Raw genomic sequence first — 24,830 nt, forward strand, 5'->3', positions numbered from 1 at the left:
ATCCATGAAGCCAAAGGAATCACTGCACAATCTATCGTAACTTGTTCTTACCAGTACTGACAGTTAATCCTCGACCCAAAATTCAATATAGAATATGCCAGTATTACTTGGTTTAATTAAAGATATTCATTATACACATACCTTTTAACAGACCAACACTCCCAATCAACATTATAAATAATCTGGGTCAACTGCAGAGTAATGTCTGTGAACAATTATCACAAAACTAAAACACGGATGGCTGTCAGTCGGTGGCAGAATTCTTGCTTTCATAATAAATATAAAATCAATTTCCTGTTCTAGTCCCTATTCCAAGTTGAAAATGATATATCTGACTATGAATTCCAACTACCTTCATCCTTAGGTTTTTTTTTTTTTTAAAGAAAAGAGGAGAAAGAAAGAAACTTATGAGACCATCTAAGTCAATTCTTCCTCATTTGAGGGCACTTGGATAGTAAAGGTTTCTACATATTATACACATATGAACTTGCCATTTCACACATGTATATTTTTTTAATGCTGTGATTTTTCCCCCTATTAATGCCACTCAAGAGGCATTTCAAAAGCTCCTCCCATTTCACTATAAATTCCTATTTACAAAGGCTTAGTATATCTGAAAGCCAGTAGAAACCTTTTGTTCAAAAAACAATAATATGCAATTTCAAAAGCTTTTTGTTCCCATTTCAATCAAAACTAACTTCATATGTTTTAAATGAAATTCTGCAAGTAATTAGAGACTAATGAGGATTCATTGATTTAACTAGTTCAGGGAGTCTGAGAAGGGAATGAGAATTTAAAGTAACAAAGTTTTTCATTTAGAAGAGCAGGTACACTAAGTCTTCTTCACTAGAAATGCAATCAGGACTCTTGTCTCAGGACAGACTCTCATCCCTCTGTCTGTGTGCACATTCCTGACTCCCATTAACATTAACAAGCACCACACATGCACACGAAAAGAAGCCAGCCTTAGTAGCATGTATGCATGGCAGCTGTGGTGACTAAATAATCCATATGGCTCTGAAGAGAAGTTATGCTTTGTTGGGTCTAGAGTCACAGCTACAGTGGTGGAATTCAGACACTCAGGCAAACCTCAATCTGAATGCTTGATCCAAACGCCATCCTGTCCAACCACACCTCAGACTGCAGTTAAGCCTGGGTTTGGAAATTCTATCCTCAGCATGGTTTATATAGGTAGAAGTTCCACGTTTGAGGAAACCTTAAATTTTTCACAGGCCCAAAGTTCTGTCCTCCTCCCAATTCATCACTCCTATTCTTGCATTCACTCATGCATTTCCCTACAAAATGTAGGAAATCACGTAATAGTTTTATAGACAGAAAATCAAAGGCCTGGCTTAAATCGCAAAAGCCAAAGCAGAATAAAGTATGAAACACCATCTTCAACATGAAAATCAAATAATATGGTAATCTTAAAACAACAGACACATGCTGAAATGTAAATTTCACAGGTTGTGTAAAGGGCAGAATTTAACCACCAACTCTAATGCCTCCCAGCAACTAGAATTAGGTATTTAAGTGAGAGTCTTAATGCTCATTTAATATAGTCTCCTGAAGCCCAATTCAACAACTTCTTCATTCTTCCCTATGAAGAAAATATTCTTGTGAAGTTCAGTTTAGTGAAGACACTGGTGAAGACACACAAGCACACACACAAGTTTACACTTCTGAAACGAATTGATAACAGTTCACTAGCCATATTCTGAAACTGGGCTTTAGGAAATAAGACTAGATGATGCAAAATTCTTAGTATACTTCCATATATAGGGAACATGATGAAAACTTCATATTATCTCCAATTAAATCAATTAATATTCAGAAAAGTTCTGTCACATTACATTTAAAGAACCATAGGGGGAGGAATCTACATTGGTTCTAGAAGCTTCTCTAGACCTTTCAATCAATTTTATTTATATGCAAAACCAAGAGAAACTTAAAAAAAAAAAAAAAAAAAAACAAAGCTCCTCCTGATGCTAAAGCTCTCAATTTACTGACAGGCAAATGGCTTCATGCTGCCACTTAATCTCATTTCTTGCATAATGCCCTCTAATTAGCATATCAAAGTGAATTAATACTTCTAGGGCATTAGCAATGGGGAAATCTGCTCCAGGCTCACAATAGCAGTTAAGAGAGAGCCAAGAAATCCTCAAAAACACCACAAACCACTTTGCATTGCAAAACTGTTCAATTTATTTATCCTCTCTCTCTAAACACTTTTACCGCACACTGTTTTACTACTGTTCACCAAACAAAATGATAATTGCCAAAGTTACCAGCATCTGTAATGCCTGTTTAGAATCTTAATTTAGATTATGTTGCAGATAATTTCTATATGCAACCATTTGTTCTATTATAAATGTTAATATAGACAGTGGAAATGTTGACATTCTCAATTAGTTAATTTGAATTTGAAATAAAATTTTATGGGATTTTAAAATTTATGAATTTTTTAATGTAAAAAGCCACCTGCTGGACTCTGATGCCTAAGAAATATGCTTTGAAAACTTATGTATCACATAAAACAAAACAAACAAACAAAAAAATCATTTTGCCATAACATATGTTGAGTCTCCCAACTAATGGTTTAAACATTGTGAGGAATCATCAACATTAAAAGGATTACATTGTATACCAAGTTCTCATTAATATGATCACACAAAAAGGGTTATTGTTCAAAACAGCTTAACATTTGTAAAGCACTTAACTTGAAGAAAACAACTTCAAGTTGCAACTTTTAACAATTATTTTTATCCATAATTACTTTTAACTGTTCTCAGTCCTAATGAGTTACTATCATGTTAGTCAAAAGTAAAAAAAATGCCAAGCCAATTCAACTTAACACATTCTATCACACCAATATTTTCACTAGACATACACGCAGATTTAGTACCAAAGCAAACTACCGTTAACCATCAAAAACTACAAACATCTTATATTTATTGTATGTGTGTGTGTTTATTCAAAATAACAAAAAAGAAGAGATTCTGGTTACTATTCTGCCTACAAAGAGGGTAATTAGAATCAAGAGTTGAAGATTAATGAAATTTATTTTCAAATATGTTCTGTGTCTAAAGGCATAAAAAGATGGTTTATTTTTTTCAGTGGCTCATTCAAGCATTTCCTACTAATTTATTTGCTAAATGTAACACTATCATGGAGCTCTGATAGCAATTTGTGTGTTAGATTAACTTCTACAACTTTGTAAAAAATCTTTTTAGCTAGATCTAAAAAAACTTTGACCAATTCACACTACATAGTGATATAAATTATTTACTCTCTTCATATGTAAAGACTCAAATGGCCTACTGAAGTAGAGCAAATGTTTGAAAAGGTCAACATGGGAGGGAGTGTACAAGCATTGTTAGTCTATTACTACCTAAATCATGCTGATCCCACTGATAAATGGCTAAAACATAAGCCTGCTGAGAAAACTAATAAAACATAATTCTCATAATGTCAATACTGAAAAAATAAATGCCTAAAATTGTTCATATGTACATAAATAGAGGGAAAATAGTATAAAAATCCTTATTTAGCATGATGTATTTGGTACTGATCTGTTACGTATTCTGAAATGTCTCAATGGTATGAGTACAAAATAAAACGATCAATGATTTAGGGTGTGGTTCATGAATTTCGGTTTTCATTCTTCATAGCCATACTTCATATAACTTCATTCTATACAATGACATCATAAACTATCAAAACACACATAATCCAAATAAGATGTTAAATGTCTTGGAAGTAGCCATTTACAAAAGTTATAAACAGAAATCTAAAAGTACAAGCAAAATTAGTTAAAAGGAAAAGGATCCTAACATGAAAGATACACCCAGAAAAATTTTATGAAAGTCAAAGAACCAATGTGCTCTTTGAGGCAAGGCAAGGCTTCCTTTGCCACTTAATATACTTCTGATTTGGATTAAAATTATGTAAATTAGCATAATAACATAGCAAAGTCCCAAATAAAAACCAAAACTACATAGATCTATAATAAAATGAAGTCCACTAAAACTGAGGCATGAAAGAATTACTTGCACAGATCAACTTAGTATTGACAAGTGGGTTCAATATTCTTTTACTGGGAAGAAGAAAAAAGGGTTGGAAGACAGGTCCATACTTTTAAGATAATACCTGCTTGATACTTTAGATCATGAAGTTCCAAACCAGTAGAGAAGTAAGATTTTTTTTTCTATGTTTTCTATGAATGTATTACATGTATTATCTTCTAAGCATGACAGAAGAGTAAAGAAAGTTAGAAAAACATCACTCTTTTACATCCTTCCTCAAAACTTCTTTAAAGCTCCAGTAAGTTAAGCAAATCTATAAAAATAAAAAATATTCTTAAATTGTGCAAGGAAAAATTTGCAATAAAGCAACAAAATTTATGACATTTCCAGGGTACACTGACTTTGTAATTTTTCCTGTTTAATCATTTAATATTTCCAATGAAAATAAGACATAATGTCTAAACTGATAAAAAATTTAAAACATTAAAAGTCCTTTAAAATTTGCTTCAAAATAATTGTGAAAGGGTGGGAGTTACAGAGAACACAAGATTGGCCAAGTGTTGCTAACTGCTGAAGGTAGGCAATGAGTTCATGGGGATTCAAGTTTCTCTTTATGTATATTTTTACATTTGAAGTTCTCCATTATAAAAAGTTTTTTAAAACTAGAAAATAGTTCACAAAAACAGAGAAATGAATCATGTATCAAACAGAGCATTTGTTTTTAAAACTCTGAAACAATGATAACTATATTGGAAGCACCTCAAGAGCAACTTAAAAGAATACACAATATGTATTATATATAATAACATTTAGACTCACATACAACAATTTTCACCTTTCTTGTTAAAATTTCACTTGGTGGATTATTTGGATTTTATACACTAGGAATTGAAGAATTACCTGGCACTGTAAAAAGAAAAATGAACACATTTTTTATACTGAAGCATTAAAAAAAGAAAGAAAACAGACCAGAAAAAGAAGATGCCATGAGTCGCTAAACCCTTAGGGTCAGAAATAGAGGTGCTGACTGAGAGTACTGCCTTATCTCTCTGAAAGCTAGTCCCACTTACAGCAGTAAAAATAAAAGATTTAATCATATATATCATATTTTAAATGCATATAAAAACTCACAAGCTACCTTCCTGATCAAGTTTTGATAAGTAAAATCCTATGACTCTTCCTAGGGAGGGTTCCTTTAAAAGCAAAGCATTTTTAATAGTAATTTTCTTCTTCTCTTTAAACATAAAAAATACTTCAACCAGCCCAACCAGGCAAGCAGGCCTTTCTCTTCCCCTGCGGACACCTCCTGCAGTAGAGAAGTTCATTAAGTTTTATGATCTTCCCAAGTCAGTCCTGCTTATAAGCCTCACAAAGGCCACAAATCTGGCAAACCATCATGTATGCCATTAGACATTACTAGTAAATGAACGCTATTTAGGGTTTGTGGTGGCAATAAATCAGAGTTTGGTTGGCAGCTATCAACATGGAGTATTTTAACCTATCGTTTAGAAAGGAAAAGGTTATGCTGATTTTTTTTTCCTAATACACAACATTTTTTAACAATATGACTCCGATTATATACTAGAGTGTTGAATTTTTATTTTAAAATATTTTTAAATACATTTTTTTCCCTCAAAAAGAGCCATTTCCTTTTACTCAAACTCTCATAATTAAGGGCTTTGAAAAGAAGAGAGATTTATGAGAATGGAATCCTCTCACAAAGTACTTCAACGATCAAGATTAAGGTGGCCAAAAAGATGTGAGAGAACGCCCCCAAAGAACTATGTAGATAAGGAGACCTCATAGTATCATGGATACTTAATAAGAGACAGATGGTAAAATGTGGCTAAAAAAAGAGAGAAATCTTAACAATTATCTCACTGGTCGTTTACTTAGTTTAAAATGGGCAAATATCTTGTTTTAAAGCCTGTAACTTTCAGTTGCTTTCAAAATGGGTAGCTATCACAATTCAACAGATATTTCTGTCCAAAAATAACTGAACGATAAATTTTATAAAAGAACACATTTTCAAGAAAAAGGAAGTATCTCATGGTATACTTTCCCTACCTCTGAACAAGAAAAAAAATATAATTGTGGTAGATTATCCATTTATCTGTCAGAAAGGAAAAATACCTTTTCATATTTGGTAGAAGGGAAAAAAGATGTTTTTCAAACTAAACCCCTCAAGTGCATCAGAACTGGCAGTGTTCACTGCCTGATCAGAAACCTCAAAAGCTACTGGCAGATCTACAAATATATGGATTTTTTTTTTAATGATTTTGTCTTATTTTAAAAAACCACAACCGAAATGACATTATCCACTGAAATGACAGCTTTACCCCCATCTCCCTACTAGTCAACCCCCTACCCCTCTATTATGGAGAATAGAGTCATCACATAGTATTCCCAGTTTCTATTACAAATGACTAGGTAAACTTTCTCTAGGTTATAGAGAATTAATCTTTGGATACTATGTTATTAGATTTAATAAAATGATTTTTTTTAAAAAGCATTACATGATATACATTATAATCTACAGTGCTTATTTTATAAGTGCATGATGTTTCCAAAGCATGACTGTGGGAACAGATGGGGGTGGAGGGGAGGCCTGGAATTTGCTGCCCCAATTTCTTTGCTTCGGTAACACTAATGTCTACACAGCTGTTTTATTTCAAATCAAGGAATCTGAGTCCAGCGTCCCTGTCTCCTTTAAAAGCAGTTTTTGGAGAGTGAGGTAGAGCTCTGGGTAGTAGGGGAGAAAGAAGAGGAGAGAAAGAGCTTCACCCCCATCAATCATTCGGTACTTAAATCCCGTCCCTCTCGAGCTTAGAGAGGCTGGCAGGAAGATGCCTCAGCCCAGACAGCCGCCTTTACTCTTTGTCGGCCGTTGGCTTTTTACAAAAGAGATAACGTGCAAACTTGGATCCACTGGCCAAAGCACAAAAAGAGAATCTAATTTACAAGTTATCTCTGAAAGCCTCAGAAACAATTTTCAAAACACAAAAATTTCTTTTGTCAGCTACCTCTTGCTTCTTAAACAGCAAGTGCCCTACCAAAGCTCTCTCTGCCAGTAATCCCAGACTCTGAAAAGACTTGTTTCTTTTTTCTAACTCACCTTTGACATGAGGTTGACTACACTTTCCTTTCAGAATGGTGTAACTAAGTCTTGTGCAAATAAGCAACTAGAGGACTTATGCTTCCTAATTGAATTCTGCCTGCTGCTAAATGTCTAAACAAGAAAAGCAGTTTGCTGGGTTTGGTTCTCAAACTAGCTAGGCCAAAACTTTAAAAAAAAAAAAAAAAGGCAAAAAAAAAAAAAAGAATCATGATAAGGGGGTGAGAAGGAAGGTATATCAATCCCCTCTCCCTAGTAATATAATGCTGTATAAAGTTGAATCAATCTTAATATTCACAACATAGTCAATACCCCAGTGCTTAGCTGTCAGCAGAAACTGAAGTGGAGCCCTGATAGCAAGAAAACCCTTGGACATTAAGCAACATAATTTACTGAGAATTACGCACTTTTAGGCTTCTAAACTAAGAATCTCAAGATTTAATGCTTGATGTCTTGTTTTATAGTCAGATCAAAATTATCTAGCGTTTTAAATCACAATGCTTTCTAAAGGTAGCTAAAAACCAACACAGAGTAAAAGTTAGTCATTTTTAAATGCCTGTGGTTTTCAAAATTAAAATATATCTTAAAAACACTTGACATAAAGAAATCACACATACCATGTGAATGAAAAGCAGGAAAAGTAGTCTTTCAGGCTTTCAGTATTTGCTGTTAATTATGGTTTTAGCATATATTTTAATAGACAGCAATAACCCTTCATCTTTTATTGATTACTTTTAGGATTAAAATAGAATTGCATGGTGGAAAATCTGTTTAAAAGGAGGACCACTCTCCTACCAACAATTATATACAGTGCGCTATTATTTGTACATTCAGTTTAAACATAATCACTTTAACCTTTTAAATACCTTCACTTAAATATTTCTATACTTTGGACTTTAACTTTCCCTTCTATTCTTTGCCAACTTAAAAAATAGCAACTTTATAATACTGTATAACCAACAAACACACACAAATAAACAGTAAAGCTTGTTTAATGCATTTGTTTGCCACATACAGGGAAGATAATGCCTCAAACGAAATAAAAAATCTAAATCAAACCTCAAATTCCACTTGAGGCACTACCATCACCTCAAGACTAAAATATCTTCAATTTTTAAAAAGTCTAACAAGGAAACTAAATTGAGATGAATTGTCAGAAATTTGTCTAATATATATTTGTAGTTTTCATTTCAGCACTTATGCAAAAGCTGTCTTCTCATATATTCCTTGCCCCGAAAACTTCCAAAATTATTCAACCTGCACCTGTGGACCTTTCTCTACTTAATAAAATATATTAAGTATGTTTACAATGTAATGACTTCAAGCATAGAATTTAATAAAAGTAGTAATAGATATAATACATTGTAAAACACATCATTACCCTTCTAGCTTCTTAAAAGTAGTATTCCGAACTAAAATACTAATTCAAACATGCTCCTCGGGTCTGTGCAATTGCATCTATTCTTCTATCTGTGGAAATGAAGCTTAAGGCTAAGTAAAACAAAGTTCGGGATATGCTTCTACGCAGGAGTCGGTCCCCGTGGCTCCTTTTAAAAACTGACATACAAACAAGGCAAAAGGAGCAAGAAAGGGTGGCTGGCGCTCCCGGCCCCCTCCCCGCCTGCAGCCAGAGGTGGCCGCCTGGGGACTGCGACCCTGCCCCGTCCACTCTACACTTCATTTTACACCAGGAGCGGAATTCAGAAATCGACTCCAGATTTATTGCAGTTTTTTCTCAAGATCAGGAGGTGGGAAGGAAAGAATGATCAAAGATGGCGGTGCCCAAAAGCAGCAGCTTTCAACTGGAGAGTCGAAGGAGTAGCTCGGACCCCACCTCGGGGGTCTCCAGGCCCACCGCGGGGCGCAGCGTCTTACCTGTTTTCTCTTTGATCTCACATAGGACACTGAAGAGCGCGGGTTTCATTCTGTGACAGTTCAGGGCATGTTTCCTGAAAAACAAATAGCAAAACACAAAGGTATTAGCATCACCTATGGAATAATATGGCGCCTTCCTTAAGTTAGATCCAAGATTTAATTCCGGCCCCCTATTTTGGAAGGCTCTTTTGAACCCCGTCAAATCAACAGAAAACTCAATTGACTAGTTAGCGACAACCGGCAAGCTCTGGCGGCTACAGCTCCAGCCCGAACGCAGCGCGACCCATCTGCTCGGCAGGCAGCAGCCTCGGCGACCGCGGGGCGCGAACCCGTGCGGGGAGCCGCGATCCGGGGGCAGACGGCGGCGACCCAGGGGAGAAGACAGCGTGGAGGGGCTCCCGCGTCTGCCCTCCGCCGGGGCAGCGGGTGCGGCGCGGCCGACCGGCCGACTGCGGCCAGCGGGCGGTGACAGCTCTGCAAAGTTTGCGAGGCGGCCCTCCCTTCCCGAGAACTTGGCCGCCCGCGCCCGGACCCGCCAGGGAACCGCCCAGCGCCCCGCAGCCGGGCTGGGGCGGCCGCCCGCACAGCGAGGTCGTCCAGCGACCGAGCGGAGCCGGGGTGCCAGGACTCTGGGCCGAGGAGAAAGTTGCACTTCCCTCAAGTGCGGCCCGGGGCCCGCTCGCTGCGGCGTGCAGCCGGGTCCGGGCGGGAGGTTTGAATCCGTGCGAGGGGGCCGGGCTGCCAGAGGGCCGGACGCGGGGAGGTGGGGTGAGCGAAACCCACGAAATCCACGCCGCACCAAGTCCGTCCCGCGCCCCGAGAGCAACTTTGCCGACTCCCGCCCGCGTCGAGGGGCGCAGGGCAAGTCCCCCAGAGGCCGGGGCCGGCGGCCTCTTTTCGGAGAAAGTTCCCCGCCCGGGGCTGAGGCCCTGGCCCGGGCGCCACCCGGGCCCGGACTCTGCCGCGGGTCCGGCTCCCGCACACACACAAAAGATGCTTAATGAGACGACACCAACTTTGCTTGCGCCTCGTCCAAGCTCTGGTCGGTGATGGTCATGATCTGGTGGAGGATGTCGCCGATGTCCTGCTTCCTGCCGTCGCCGTCCGCCCCTTCGTGGCCGTGAGGGGGAGGCGGCAGGGCCATGCCCCCCTGCACCGAGTGGCCGGCCAGGTTCACCCCGGCCAGAGTCTGCAGCATCCTGGATTGATCGTCCATCCCGCCGCGCGCGGGCGGGAGCGGGCGGCGGCGGCGGCTGAGGCGAAGGCTGAGGCGGCGGCGGCGGCGGCGGCGGCGAGGGAGGAGAAGAAAGAGGGGGAGGGGGAGGGGGAGGCGGCCGCGCGCTCCCCGCCCGCGCGGGGAGGGGGCGGCCCGGCCGGCGGGGCCCGCGGCTGAGGCGGTGCGGACGGGCGCCCGGCTCTGGCTTCCGCCGCCGCCGAGGCTGAGGAGAAGCGGCGGGCGGAAGCGCCGGGCTCCGCGGTGGTGGCGGAGGCGGACGCAGCGGCGCCCGCTGCCCTCACGCGGCCGCCGCGCCGCCTCCTCGCCGCCGCGCGCCCCGCCGGGTAGCCCCGCGCAACTTGCTCCTCAGCGCCCGCCGAGTTGCCGGGACGCCCGCCGCCCCCCGCGCCAGCCTGCGCACTCCCCTCCCTCGCCCGCCGCCGCCGCCCGCCGCCGCCGCCGCCTCGGCCGGGGGGGATCCGAACCCCGGCGGCCCCGGGGGAGGGAGCGGCGGCGGGCGGCGGCGGAGGAGGGCCAGCGGGTGGGCCGGCCGAGAGGAGCGACAGGGGCGGAGGAGGAAAGTTTGGGAGCTAGCGAGCCGGCGCGGCAGGGGCACGGAGCCCGATGGAGGGCCCCAGCGGGCCGCGCGCCGGGCGGACAGCAGATTGATGGGGCGGGAGAAGTCGCCGCCGCCACAGCCAGAACCGCGCACCCTGCCAGCAGTCGCCGCGGACCGGGCTAGAAGGCCGTTCGGCTGAGGGATTGACAGGCTGCCAGTGCCACTCACTCACTGCGGCCCCGGACGCCCGGGGGGAGGGGCGGGGGCGAGAGGAGGGCGGGAGAGCGCTCCGCACGCCCCGCCCCCGGGGGCGGCGCGCGCTCTCATTGGGTCGTCCGCCTCCCGCCGCCGTCGCTGGCACCGCCCCCGGGCTTCGGTCCGGCCCCTCTGCCCTCGGAGCCCCTGCCCCCCAAGAGCGCGCCACGGGATCCCTCAAGCCTCATCGCTTCCTGGCCTCCGGGATAGGCCGGCCCGCAGACGTCGTTCCCGCACCCTGATTTCTGCTCCCTAGTGTTAGCAGTCATAGGTGCCAAGAGTTGTGTACGGGACACTAGGCAACTCGCTCCAAGGCCAACCATGTGCTTCCCCGCAGTGCCCTGAGCTTCACGCCTCGGACAGCGCCTGGTACACTTTCCCGCTCTTCCCGTCGGGAGGTGGTATCCTCAGGGTACCCGGCCGCCCGTCCCAGGCCAATCGAATCGCACTCGGAGCCGAAAGGGGCGGGACGGAGGCAAGAAAGGGATATCCTTATTGGAGCGTTCGAAAAGTCCTGGGCAGAGAGGCGGGGACGCCGCCGATGGTGACCCCGCCCACCCCGCGATCACCATAGTAACCGAGAGGCCGCTGCTCAGAGTTGGTTCCAGCGCTCTGGCCTTGCGCTGTCCCTCAAGAGGTGACCAGGTAAGGTAGGAGTCCCTTGTCCTGCATGCTTGATGCCTGAGCTCAGCGGATCTAGTAATATACACTTTTCTTGAAAGAGGAGCACTTGAAAATGTGTCAGAGGAAAGTGGATTCGGGAGGAGCAGAAGGGTATGATATCCAGGACTAATATAAGTTTACAACCTTTCATATACTGTGCAATTCCTGGTAATCCAAGGAGTCCTTCAGCAAGATCTGCTTTTAGCTACCTCCAGATAGACTAAAGCTGCAAAATGAACTTTTTATTATAAAGAATATTTATTTCGGTGTAGACTGGATTCTACTTATCAATTTACCCCACCACCATGAGTCATTTAATGTTGGTGACTCCAGCCACAGATTGTCATATATATAGCACTTTTTCTTCCGTTGTACTCTGCCTGCAAACGACTAAATGCTCACATTACTTGGGGGTCTAGACTTAACAGCTCTTATGGACACTTGAGCTTTCTCTTAACCTAATTTCCCTAACAGAGCTTCGTCATATTTTCCCCATTTTAGATCCATGGAGCTCACCCTCGATGGGCCCTCCGGTTAGGTGGTTCTGAAAAGTCCTCTTGTTTCTTCACCAAATTCAGTAAGCTGCCTTACCTGAAACCAAAAATAGGGGTGTGAGGTATGAAAAATGGTTCTTACTCTGCAGGGTTTAATGTAGGACAAGCAGTTCTTTACATGCCAGATGGATTCTTGGAATGAAGCAGGCTACTCGGTTCCAGGTTCTTTCCTTCGTATGTTCTGTGTACTTTTAAATACTCCCCACTGCAAAGCTAATAGCTAACCTTACAGTAAGGCAAGCTAAAATCTTTACAAACTGCACAGCTGCTGGAGAGGGCGTTCCAAACAATCCACTCTGCCTCTTACTTCCAAAGAACAAGCCCCCTTATGTTCATTAATATTCCCAGCTCCTCTGTAGCCCATTTATGTGTCAAGCTTCTGATTCTTCTTTTAAGCCCCCATTATGGGTTACTCATAGTCATCATCGATTGGACTTTCTCTTTATTCTTAACGTGTTTTTCAAAACTGTCACCACATCCTTATATATTTTTGCATTAAGGAGCAAGAGCAAGCAGCCAATCTTCCATAATTCTCCAAAGATGAAGATGTAAAACCACAGAATTCTATCTGAAATATACCTTCAGCTCTAAATTCCTTCCAGCTCTAAAATTCAATGATCCTGTGACTCACTATCAGGCCTCCTCCCTGTCCTCTTTCTAGGCTCATAATCTTGACTAATCAGTCATGAGGATGAGGCTAATTAGCAATGGGGATTTATGGTTATTTCTAGCCCTCTCCAAACAATGAGTTATGTAAGCAAAGCAACATATATAAAAATGTAAATAAAATTAAAGAAACACTTAAGCAAATAAAGGCAAATGGGATGTATGGGCTATGTAAACAAACAGGAACATAAAAACATAAATTAGAATTAAGAAAACAGTTAAGCAAATGCCAGCAATTAGGAGTAAAACAACTTGTTAAATGTCTCACACCCGCAGCTATTTTATGGCACACACCTCTAAACCCATGGTCATTCAGTGACGTGGAAACTTGATACCATAATTCTGCATTAAGTGGTTGGATTAGGTTGACCTTCTGCTTCGGAGGCTTCCCTTTTTTGTTATTGTCAATATGAGTTGCAGTAAAAGCCAGGGGGTCCTAGTAAGGATTCCCTCACAGACTCATTGACAACCGCCATTGATTTAAAGCATAAATTCTTTTAGGTTGGTTTCCAAGCCCTGCTAAACAGTGTCAACTAATTTTGAATACCCCCACAATCTCCTGTGTTTTTGTAAGTTTCCCGCATGGGATGTTGCCTTGTCTCACTCAGCAATCTGAATCACATGGTTGGTGCCTTCACAGATATTAGAATAGAACCTCTCTAAGTACCTAAATCCATCTTTGCTGTTTCTGAAACAGTGATTATTAAAAAGTCAAAGGAAATGTAATTTACTTTTGGTAAGTGTGAGTGAGTGAGTGAGTGAGTGAAGTCACTCAGTCGTGTCCGACTCTTGGCGACCCTGTGGACCTACCAGGTTCCTCCGTCCATGGGATTCTCCAGGCAAGAATACTGGAGTGGGTTGCCATTTCCTTCTCCAGGGGAGAAGAGATCTCATTCCCGACCCAGGGATCGAACCCAGGTCTCCCGCACTGCAGGCAGACACTTTAACCTCTGAGCCACCAGGGAAGGTAACATTCATGTAAAGTTAACAGTGAAAAAGTGGTGAAAACCAAGTAGAGGCGCTCTCTCATATTCATCCCTTTCCATGAGTTTGGTTCATATTAACAATACCATCACACCATCACCTTGACCAATACAGTGATCATCACAGCAGATGCCATTTTCATGCAGTCTCTCTGAGTGGGACATTGTGCTCTGTGTTCTTACTTCATCTTATTTCAATCTCACAACATGCCAATCTAGATGAAATTATTATTATTAAATATAAGGAAACAGACTGAAAGAGGGTGAGAAACTTACCCTCCAAGTCAGTCGGTATTAGACCTTGGGTTCAAATCTTGACCTGTGTGGCTACATAAGCCCACCCTATGAAACACTGCCCCCCCCCCCAAAAATGTATATATATATATATACATATATATATATATATATATATATAGAAAAATTCAATCAAGGGCTTCTCTGGTGACTCAGTAAATCCCTGCAATGCAGGAAACCCAGAGTTCTGGGTTAGAACTGGGTCAGAAGATTCCCTGGAGAAGGGAATGGCTACCCACTCCAATATTCTTGCCTGGAGAATTCCATAGACAGAGGAACCTGGCCAGCTACAGTCCATAGAGTTGCAAAGAGTTGGACACGAATGAGTGACTAACACAACAACATCGGATTAAAAATCACAAGGCTTTGACAGGTAAACTGTAAATTGATGCAAATAACCAAGCACTTAATAAAAAAAAGGTTAACTCTGTGAGAGATTAGAGAAATCTAGGTCTCATGGCAGTAGAGCAGGGAAATTGAAGAATAAAGCCCAACAAGGCTATTCTTCATAGCTATCTAGGACCTTGCCTCTCTGAGGCTTTTCAGCCATGCCTGCCTTCACTAATCATCTGCTCTAAACTCTGGCTGAATATATTGCCTATAATAGGTAATTTACCACCATACTAGATGGACCCATGTTGTTTTCTCTCAATTCACCTGTTTCCTCACCTAGTTCATTTGCATGTTAAGGACAAAGTATATATTTTGAGATTGACCATCACATGACTGATTTGACTTTAAAAAACAAAAACTAAGATGTCAGGACTTCCCTGGTGGCCCTATGGCTAAGATTCTGAGCTCCCAAGGCAGGGGGCCCAAGTTTGATCCCTGGTCAGGGAACTAGATCTCTTACGCTGCAACTAAAACCTGACACAGTCCAATTAAAAAAAAAAAAAAAACCTTAGATGTCTAAGAAGTCACTTTGGGGAAACTGACTAAATCCTTATTCCCAAACATATCACTGCTCCATCACTTTGGGAATGATTCTTTAAAAGTGGTCTTCACAGTTGTTAGCACATGTGACCCGCGACAAATCTTCATCTTCTGAAAATATATTTGACTGAGCAACCAAAGGATCAGTGGGACATTTCACCCTCCTATTATGAGGTCCTTTTAAAAAAATTTTATTTTAATTTATTTTTGGCTGCATCGGATGTTAGTGGCAGCACACAGGTTCTTCATTGTGGTTCACAGGCTTCCCTCTAGTTGTGGTGTGCAGGCTTGATTGCCCCACCAGGGATCAAACCTAAGTCCCCTACATTGGTAGATGGATTCTTAACCTCTGGACCACCAGGGACATCCCTATGAGGTGCTTAAAAGAGAGTAATTATTGGAATACATAGTTTCTGGAAGGTTTGATAGAAAGCCTTTAATGTCCTTTCCTTCCTCATAACACCTAGTACAGTGCAGTCCCATGCATAGTAGACACTTGGGGCCAACACTGTCAATTTCTGTTTTTCACTGGCCCGCCTCCTTCCATGCTGATGGAACCCTGATTATTCTGATGGCAATGTGCTCAGTCTCAGTCAAGGTCCAAGGCAAGTGTGAGCATCTCATCTCCTGCTTTCTGGGCCTATCAGAGGGATGGATTTGTCTCCTGATTTAAAGAAAAAGGACAAACATAGCTCTTCTTTCTTCTGCCTCCTTCCATCCTTGAATGTTGTTCTGATTCTGGAGTCGTAACAGCAGCCATTCTGTGATAATGAGGTGACAGGAATAAAAATCAACATAGTTTGGTGGTTTATCTCTGTGGTCTTCCTCCCCAAATCCCATAATCCCAATCTAACCATAAGAAAAACATTAAACAAATTTCAACCAAAGGACATTCTACAAAATACCTGACTAGTACTTTTCAAAACTTTCGAGGTCATCAAAAACAAGGAATATCTGAAAAACTGTCATAATCAAGAAGAGTCTAAGGAGATATGACACCTAAATGTAAAATGGTGTCCCAGGTTGGTTTCTGGAACAGAAAAGAGACATTTAGGTAAAACTAAGGAAATCTGAATAAACTATGGACTTTTGTTAACAATAATATATCACTAATGGCTCATTAATTGTACACTCAATAAGCATACTGTATTATTATAAGATGTTAATAATAGGGGAAACCCTCTGTACTATCTTATCATTTTTCTGTAAATATTCAAGAATAAAACATTATTAAAAACAAATATAAACACTAAGTGGGGCAGAGAAATATGGAGGGCCTAGGTTCCTGAAGACATTGTTGAATATCTGAACAAAACTAAATTGCTAATTCTAGTTATGTGAGAAAATTTAATTTCTATTTTATAGTTCCTGAATTTCCCTGGTGGTCCAGTGGTTAAAAATCTGCCTGTCAATGCAGAGAACATGGGTTCGATCCCTGGCCCAAGAAGATCCCACATGTCATGGGGCAACTAAGCTCATTCAGTACAGCTACTGAGCCCATGTGCCCTAGTGCCCATGAAAAGCCCCCACAAGAAGTCGCAGCACCACAACTGGAAAGTAGTTCCTACTTTCCACAACTAGAGAAAGCCCTCGGGCAGCAACAAAGACACAGTACAGCCAAAAATAAATAAATAATTTTTTAAAAAAACTTAAAAAATAATAAGAAAACTCCTATCAGTTGGACTTTCTGCTACTTCTAGCAAATCTAATCTAGCACTCCAAATACATAAAGGATGGATGGATGGAAGAATATCCTAGCACAGTGCCTGGTATAAAATATGATCTCCTACAGGTTGGAAGATGTTATATATAACCAAAAAAAGTATCTGATCTTTGTCCTAGGTCCCTGGGAGATAACTTCTAAAATCTTTGGAATTATACAGGAGTGTCTCTCCTAGAGGAGGAAATGGCAACCCACTCCAGTATTCTTGCCTGGAAAATCCCATGGACAGAGGAGCCTGGCGGGCTATAGTCCATAGGGTCACAAAGAATTGGACATGACTGAGTCACTGAGGGATTGGGGGCAGGAGGAGAAGGGGACAACAGAGGATGAGATGGCTGGAAGGCATCACCGACTCGATGGACGAGTCTGAGTAAACTCCGGGAGTTGGTGATGGACAGGGAGGCCTGGCATGCTGTGGTTCATGGGGTCGCAAAGAGTCGGACACGACTGAGTGACTGAACTGACTGAACTGAGTCACTGAGCAAGGCAGGAGTACCTTTGTTATTCACGAGTTCAGTCCTGTGGCCAGTGCATCAATCATTCATGCCTACATAATGAAACCCTAATAAAAACCCTAGATACCAAAACTCAGTGGAGCTTCCTGGTTGGTAAACACACTGGCACTGTGGGGAGAGAGCCTGGATGCTCTGCATTCAGGACCTTGACCTATGTGTCTCTTCATTTGACTGGTCCTGATTTATATCCTCTACAATAAACCTGTAATTATAAGTGTAAGTGCTTTTCAGAGTTCTCTGTCCTTCCAGAGAACGTTGAACCTGAGGGAGTCATGGGAACACCCAGACTTACTGCAAGTTAGTCAGAAGTACAGGTGGTCTGGGGAACCTTGAACTTGCGGCTGGCCTCTGAAGTGAGGGCAAGCTTATTGGTCTCTGGATTAGTTACCTGTTGCTATGTAATAAAGTACCCAAAATTTGCTTGTTTAAAACAACGGTTTTTATCTTAAAGTTTATGTGTGTTAGGAATTTGGATGTAATTTAGCTGGGTGCCTCTGACCTAGGAGCTCTCACAAGCCTGCAAACAAGGTGACACCCAGCGCTTGTGGTCACTTCAAAGCTCGCTAGGAGGAGTTTCCACCTCCCAGCTCACTCGCATGGCTATTGACTGCTCTCACGTGTGCAATGACTGTTGGCCAGAAACATCAGTCTGGGTCTCTGGGTCTCTCCATAGGACAGCTCACAACATGATTACTGGCTTCCAAAAGTGTAAGGAAGCCAGAGAGCAAGAAAGGGCAGGCAAGAGGGAAGTCGATTTTTTTTTTCTTTTTTGGTTGTAGGATGCAGACTCTTTAGTTGCAGCATGTGGGATCTAGTTCCTCAGCCAAGGGGTCAAACCCAGGCCCCCCGTATTGGGAGCACAGAGTCCTAGCCAGTGGACCACCAGGGGAGTCCCAAAAGTCAGTCTTCTTATAGCCTCATTTCATAAGTGACATACTAACGCTTTTGCTGTGTTCTCTTTATTAGAAGCAAGTCACTAGGTCTAACCTACACTCCAGGGGAGAGGATGACTCAGAACATGATTATCAGGAGGTAAGCGTCACTTGGAGCTGCTGTGGACTGTGCCCCTCCCCAAATTAGTAAATTGAAGCCATGACCCATAATGTGATAGCATTAGGAGGTGAGGCCTTTGGAAGGCAGTCAGATTTAGACGAGGTCATGAAGGTGGGGGCTCCAGGATGAGATTAATACCCTTATGAGAAAAGGAAGAGGACTTCGCTCTTGGCGCAGTGGTAAGCAGTCTGCCAGCCAGTCCAGTACGTGTGTGCGCATGCGCTCAGTCCTGTCCGGCTCTTTGTGACCCCATGGACTGTAGCCCGCCTGGCTCCTCTGTGCATGGGATTCTCCTAGCAAAAATACTTTACCTGTTGAGCCACTGGGGAAGCCATATAGAAGTGGCTAAATGTCTAGTTGTTGAGTAAATGCGGGTTTGATCCCTGGTGGAGGAACTGAGGACTTCCCAGGTGGCGCTAGTGGTAAAGAACCCACCTGCCAATGCAGGAGATGTAAGACAGGAGGATTCTATGCCTAGGAAGATCCCCTGGAGGAGAAAATGGTAACCCACTCGAGTATTCTTGCCTGGAGAATCCCAGGAACAGAGGAGCCTGGCGGGCTACAGTCCATGGGGTTGCAAAGTGTGGTACAGACTGAAGCGACTTAGCACGCATGCATGGGGAGCTAAGATCCCACATGCCTTAGAGCAACTAGCCTGCGTGTTGCAACTACTGAGCCTGTGATCCACAACGAGAGAAGTCCGCATAACCAGCATAGCCACCAAAAAAAAAAAAAAAAAAGGAAAAGAAGATATACCAGAGCTTCCTCTCTCTGCCATATGAGAATACAGAGAGAAGGCAGTCATCTGCAAGCCAGGTAAAGGGTTCATATCAGAACCGCACATGCTGGCACCTCTCAGGTTTCCCCAGCTTCAGAACTGTGAGAAATAAATGACTGTGGTTTAAACCACCCAGGCTAAAGTATTTTGTCACAGCAATTCAACCTGACCAAGAGAGGCATCATCCTCCAAATTTGATTCTCAACACCAAATCAAATCATGGCATCCTTGCCCTATCTCACATTGGATCTACGTCTGTGATGTGCTTCTTAGCAGGCCTTCAAGGCCCTAAATAAGCTCTCCCAGTTCTGTCTCTTTAGCCATTTCCCCCCTGTTCCTTTCCATATGCTGAATGTATTAATCAGTCCTTATGCCCCACACTTTGGGAGTTCTTCCTTTTCCTTATACTGTTCCCTTCAGTGAGAATGCATACCCAAGTCTTACCCTTTTCAATAATGCTGTCTAACCTGTTTCACTTACAGTATCTCTATCGAGTCTCGAAATAACTCAAAGATCTTAAGACAAGTCATATTAAACTGATGTTGTAGATAAGACTCAGAAAAAACAAGCTACTGACACTTATTGAGCCCTTAGTTTGTGGCAGGCACTATGCTAATGGTTTCTCATGCTTGATCTAGTTAAACCTTCATGACAACCCTATGAACTGGGCATTGACCTCCCTCTTCATTGTTAGAGAAACTGAGACCTAGAGATGTCAAATTACTTGACCAAGGCCATGTGCCTGGTGAATGAACTATGACTCAAGCAAGCCTTCTGACTCAGCATTCTTGTAAATAACCCCCATGTTACACTGCCTATAGGGGGGTTATGTTACCTATCCTAAGATCCCCCCCATCACTAAGTGACAGAGTGGAACTGGGACTAGAGATTTCCAACCATTTCCACCATGCATGTTGTCTCCCTGCTCTAGAGTCACCGCTAGAAACCCTTTCTAAGCCCCAAAAGGAAGTAAATCCTTCATTTTTGAGTTCCAAGTATCACTCAGGTTCTTATAAATGTGTACCCTTTTTAAAAAAAAAAATTGTATTGAAATATGCATAACATCATTTTAACCACTTTAAAATCTTTATTTCAGTCATTATCATTGAGCACATTCACACTGGTGTGCCCATCCCCAGTATCCATCTCCAGAACTTTTCCATCTTTCAAAACTGAAACTCTGTACTCATTGAACTCTCACTCCCCATCACTCTTTCCCCAGCCCCCTGCCACCACTCTCCTACTTTATGTATCTATAAATTTGCAATAATCACATAAATGTAATCATACAATATTTTGTCCTTCTGTGACAGGCTTATTTCATTTAGCATAAAATTTTAAAGGTTCATCCACGCTGTAGCATTTCCTGTAGAGTTTCTTCCTTTTTAAGGCTGGATAATATTCCATTATTTGTATATATCACATTTTGTTAATTCATTCATCCATCAATGGAACGCTTGGTTGTTTTCACATTTTACCTATCATGAATAATGCTGTTACAAACATGAGTGTTCAAGTGTCTGAGTTCTTGCTTTCATTTTTTTCCTGTAAATACCTATAAGTAGAATTGCTGGATCATGTGGTAATTCTATTTGAAAGTTTTATCAGTAACTGTCTTACTATTTTCCATAGAGACTGTACCTTTTAATGTAGCTTCTAGTATCTTGTATACTCTACACCTTGAAAAAAGGCTCTTTTGATATTTGATACCTGAAAAATACCTAGTTGTTGCTAATTGGTATCTAATTGGTGCTTAGGAAACATTTGGTTAAATAAAGAATCACAAAATCACAATCTTGAAACAAAGAAATCTGCTTTTATTTGAAACAGACTAAAATTTTCAGATCTAAACAGTTGCAGAACAGTGTGCCTAGAGAGATTTTTTTAAGCTGATACATAAATCCAGAGTTTCATTTCTTAAAACCAAGTGGTCCCACAGTATATTTCTTTTTCTCTCACTAGCTTCTTGTCAAGATTTTGTTCATCTTGTAGTCCCATTTCTTTTCTAGGCTTACAATAAAACTGATTTAAAGTAAAAGTTTCTTTAAGAATTATGCTACAAAATGCTGATCTGAAAATAAATTTTCTAATTTTTTTTTTTTTACCATAAGGGGCCATCAAAGATTTCCTGGTGATATTATGCACCAGTTATAAACTTCCTTCTGTCAGAAGTAGCTAGATGATACTTTTGATTATCTTCCATTTTGAATTTCTAGGTCACATTTTAATGCAGAAAAGATTAAAATGCACTCAAACATCTTTTATTTTATTATTATAATTAATAACTGTTATGAGAGAAAGTATTATTCAAGTGTATCTTTAAGATTTTAGTTTTTAGAAACAGTCTCATGGAATATTTTCCTTGTGATATTCTTCCTATTATGTTGCTACTCATTAGCACAATAAGATGGAAAGAGGAAAGGAGATGAAATAAGCAAATGATCCTTACAAAGCCATAAAACAGATAGTAAAAAAAGTTAGATATTTGCCTAAAATTAAATTTTCTACATCTTGGGAATGTTGGTCACCTGTGATTATTCAGGGCTGTAAAAATCATGTCATTTAACTGCCCAGCACGAGAATACCACTTCCTCTTGAACTTCACATCTGTCCTTATGTGTCCCTATAACCATGTTTCCTGTGCCAGAGCCCAATTCTCCTAGCTGTAGCTTATCAGCTAGGGAATGAGCACTTAACTGGAGCAAACCCCAACCATTTCTCTTCTGAGAAACTGATGCCTTTGCATCTGGAAGACACTGATTTGTTTGCTGGCTACTTGAATCGAGGACATGTAACCCCCAGACCTCCAAGTCAGTATGTTTAGTCAGTAGCAAAGGGAGAAGCAAAAAAAGACAGCTAGAACAGTCGCAGAAAGAAGAAACCAGTGCAGCCTGGAAAGGAGGGAGGCTGGGGACAAGGTAGACAAGGAGCTGGACAGCTCCAGGGTCCTGAAGGCTGTGCAGTTTCTGGTGCTCACGTTGTCGGGAATCTTTCAAGAGCCCCATTCTTTTTTGGCTTCACGGGGTCTTCACAGTCTTCACAGTTGTGACTTGTAGGGATCTCCGATCTTCCCTGTGGCATTTGAACCCTTAGTTGCAGCATGCAGGATCTAGTTCCCTGACCAGGGATCAAACCTGGGCCCCCTGCATTGGGAGTGCAGAGTCTTAGCTACCAGACCACCAGAGAAGTCCCAAGAGTCCCATTCTTAACTGAGCCCCCACAACCTGGCTCCCAGTAGATGACTTAACTTTGAACTAGGTGTAATATGAGTCAGGAGTTAGGGAAGTGGGTTAAGCTCCAGGATGAAGCTGGTGGAGTGTGATCAGGGAGGTCCTGGGGAATTTGGGTAAGAAGAACTGGGGAACAGCAGAAGCAGAGATTTACTGATGAGAAAGATGAAGGCTTGAGGAGAGGGTGACAAATTCAGTTGTGGGAGCCTGTGGAGCCTGCGGAATGACCCAGGGGCGATATCTGGTGGGCAGTTGCGGATCTAATGCTCAGGAAAGATGTCTGCACTAGAAAGAGAGATTTAGGAATTATTAACATCTCGATGGTGTTAGTAGTCATTACAGTGGATGAGATCACAGCAAAAGAGTGTGAGTGAGAAAAATGAGGATCTGTGACAGAGCACCAATAATTTAGGGACAGATGGAGAAAAAAAGGAGCCACTATAGGGTAGGAGAAAGACTGGAAAGCACGGCAGCACAGAAACTAAGGGTGTTTTAAGAAGAGAGAAGTCAACAGTTCAGCTGAGTTATGGTCAAAGAGGTGTTCGCTGAATTTAAAGACATGGTGAGCATTGGTGCCCTGGTGAAAGGCTTTAGTGGAGCTGGGGTTCTGGCAGATATTCAGTGGAGTCACCAAAAGAATGAATTGGTAGGGAGGACTGCAGACCGGAAGTTGACAGCTTTCTGGAGAAACTCACCTGTCAAGCAGAGGAGAGTTAGAGGGCAGGAACTGGAAGGCCACGTGGACTTGAGAACCTGTAGGGGGTATGAAAGAGAATGAAGAGTTTTCAAATACCTCACAGGTAGGAGCTTGTAGTAGGAGACATGGAGAGGTGGACGCTTGATGAATGAAGTTCTGAGTAGAGTGGGTGGGATCCATGCCCAGGGTGATGCTGCTCTTGGTCGCAATTCTTATGGGAGAGAAGGGAAGAAAGCAGGAGGGACCGGGGTGGGGGCGGGGGGGGGGGGGGGGAGTTGAACTTCAATGTCGAACCAATGACAGCCTGAGCCAACCCCACTGGGACCTTTTGAACTGAAATAGGTCTTCAGAGTTGTCCGAGCTGGGCCCCGAGGGCTGGGCCTTTATACTCTTGCATTCATCAGTCCTAAGATGTCAGCTGTCCTGCCAGAGAGGGGCATGACCTTGGATGAGGTGGCTGTCTGCTGCAGAGGGAATCACTAAACGGGCCTGACAACTGACGATTGCCTCTGGATGGCGTTCCCAGCAACCACGGCAACCAGCCTTCCAGTGAAGAGGGAGCCTGGCAGCACCACACAGGGTCCCCTACATCCCTTCACCAAAAAGCATTAGGTTTAAGCTCCTTGGCCCCATGTTCAACTCTCTCCATCATCTGGTCTCTGCCCACTACTCCTGGCTTCTTTCCCACCTTATCTTAGAGCCCAGCTCCTCCCTTTGATCCCTCCATGCCTTTTCACCCCTCGATCTAAAATGATTCTGATCTTATCTGATTCCATCTCCAAAAACCCATCTCAAATGTCGCTTTTCTGGAAATGCTTCCCTGGTTCTTCCAGATAAGAGTACTAAATCTCCCTTGTCTCTCCTACCTTGTATATATTTCTATTTTTGCACTTTGTTGTTGTTCAGTCACTAAGTTGTGTCTGACTCTTTGCGACCCCATGGACTGCAGCACACCAGGCCTCCCTGTCCTTCACTGTCTCCTGGAGTCTGCTCGAACTCAAGTCCATTGAGTCAGTGACGCCATCCAACCATTTCATCCTCTGTCATCCCCTGCTCCTCCTGCCTTCAATCTTTCCCAGCACCAGGGTCTTTTCCAATGAGTTAACTGTCCACATTAGGTAGCCAAGGTATTGGAGCTTCAGTTTCAGCATCAGTCCTTCTAATGAATTCAGGATTGATTTCCTTTAGGATTGATTGGTTTGATCTCTTTGCTGCCCAAGGGACTCTGAAGAGTCTTCTCCAGCACCACACTTTGAAAACATAAATTCTTTGGCCCTCAGCCTTCTGTATGGTCCAACTCTCAAATCCATACATTACTACAGGAAAAGCCATAGCTTTGACTATATGGATCTTTTTGCACCTAATTACCCTATATTGTGAGTTATCTCTCTCCCCGACTAGACTGTGAGTTCTCTGACTGCGGGAACACTATGTGAATGACCTCAGTGTCTCCATCTTTATGCACTAAGCATAAAGGAAGAACTGAATTACCAATAGTCAAATGAATATGAGAATGAATTTATGAACAGATGAATGAATTATCGAGTTGGCAGAGTTTGGGCTCAGTGGCCTGACTAATCTGATGGCTGATGCCAGGGAGGGTGAGCAGCCATCTCAACAATAATATCCAGTGGGCATGGTGGGCCCTGTTTCAGTCCATCTTGTGTTGATAGCCAAGGGGTACTCTCTGGTGGTT

General features: G+C 42.6%; 1 protein-coding gene across 3 annotated transcripts in view; it reads right to left on the minus strand.

The window, feature by feature from the left end:
- PBX3 (PBX homeobox 3) overlaps positions 1 to 10,345 on the minus strand; it is a 218,068-nt gene extending 207,723 nt beyond the window's left edge. Inside the window, exons 1-2 of one of the 3 annotated variants that reach the window (XM_065928440.1) lie at positions 10,032 to 10,345; positions 9,016 to 9,089 (exon numbers count right to left, since the gene is read on the minus strand). In XM_065928440.1, coding sequence (XP_065784512.1) covers positions 9,016 to 9,089; positions 10,032 to 10,231 — 274 coding nt within the window. In that variant the 5' untranslated portion in view covers positions 10,232 to 10,345. Of the gene's footprint in view, positions 1 to 9,015; positions 9,090 to 9,253; positions 9,680 to 10,031 lie in introns of those variants that run through there. The other 2 variants (XM_065928443.1, XM_065928442.1) reach the window with 2 other exon arrangements.
- Positions 10,346 to 24,830: the final 14,485 nt, after the last annotated feature.

This window comes from Muntiacus reevesi, chromosome 3, assembly GCF_963930625.1.
Source record: "Muntiacus reevesi chromosome 3, mMunRee1.1, whole genome shotgun sequence".
In the NCBI taxonomy this organism is placed as follows: Eukaryota; Metazoa; Chordata; class Mammalia; order Artiodactyla; family Cervidae; genus Muntiacus; species Muntiacus reevesi.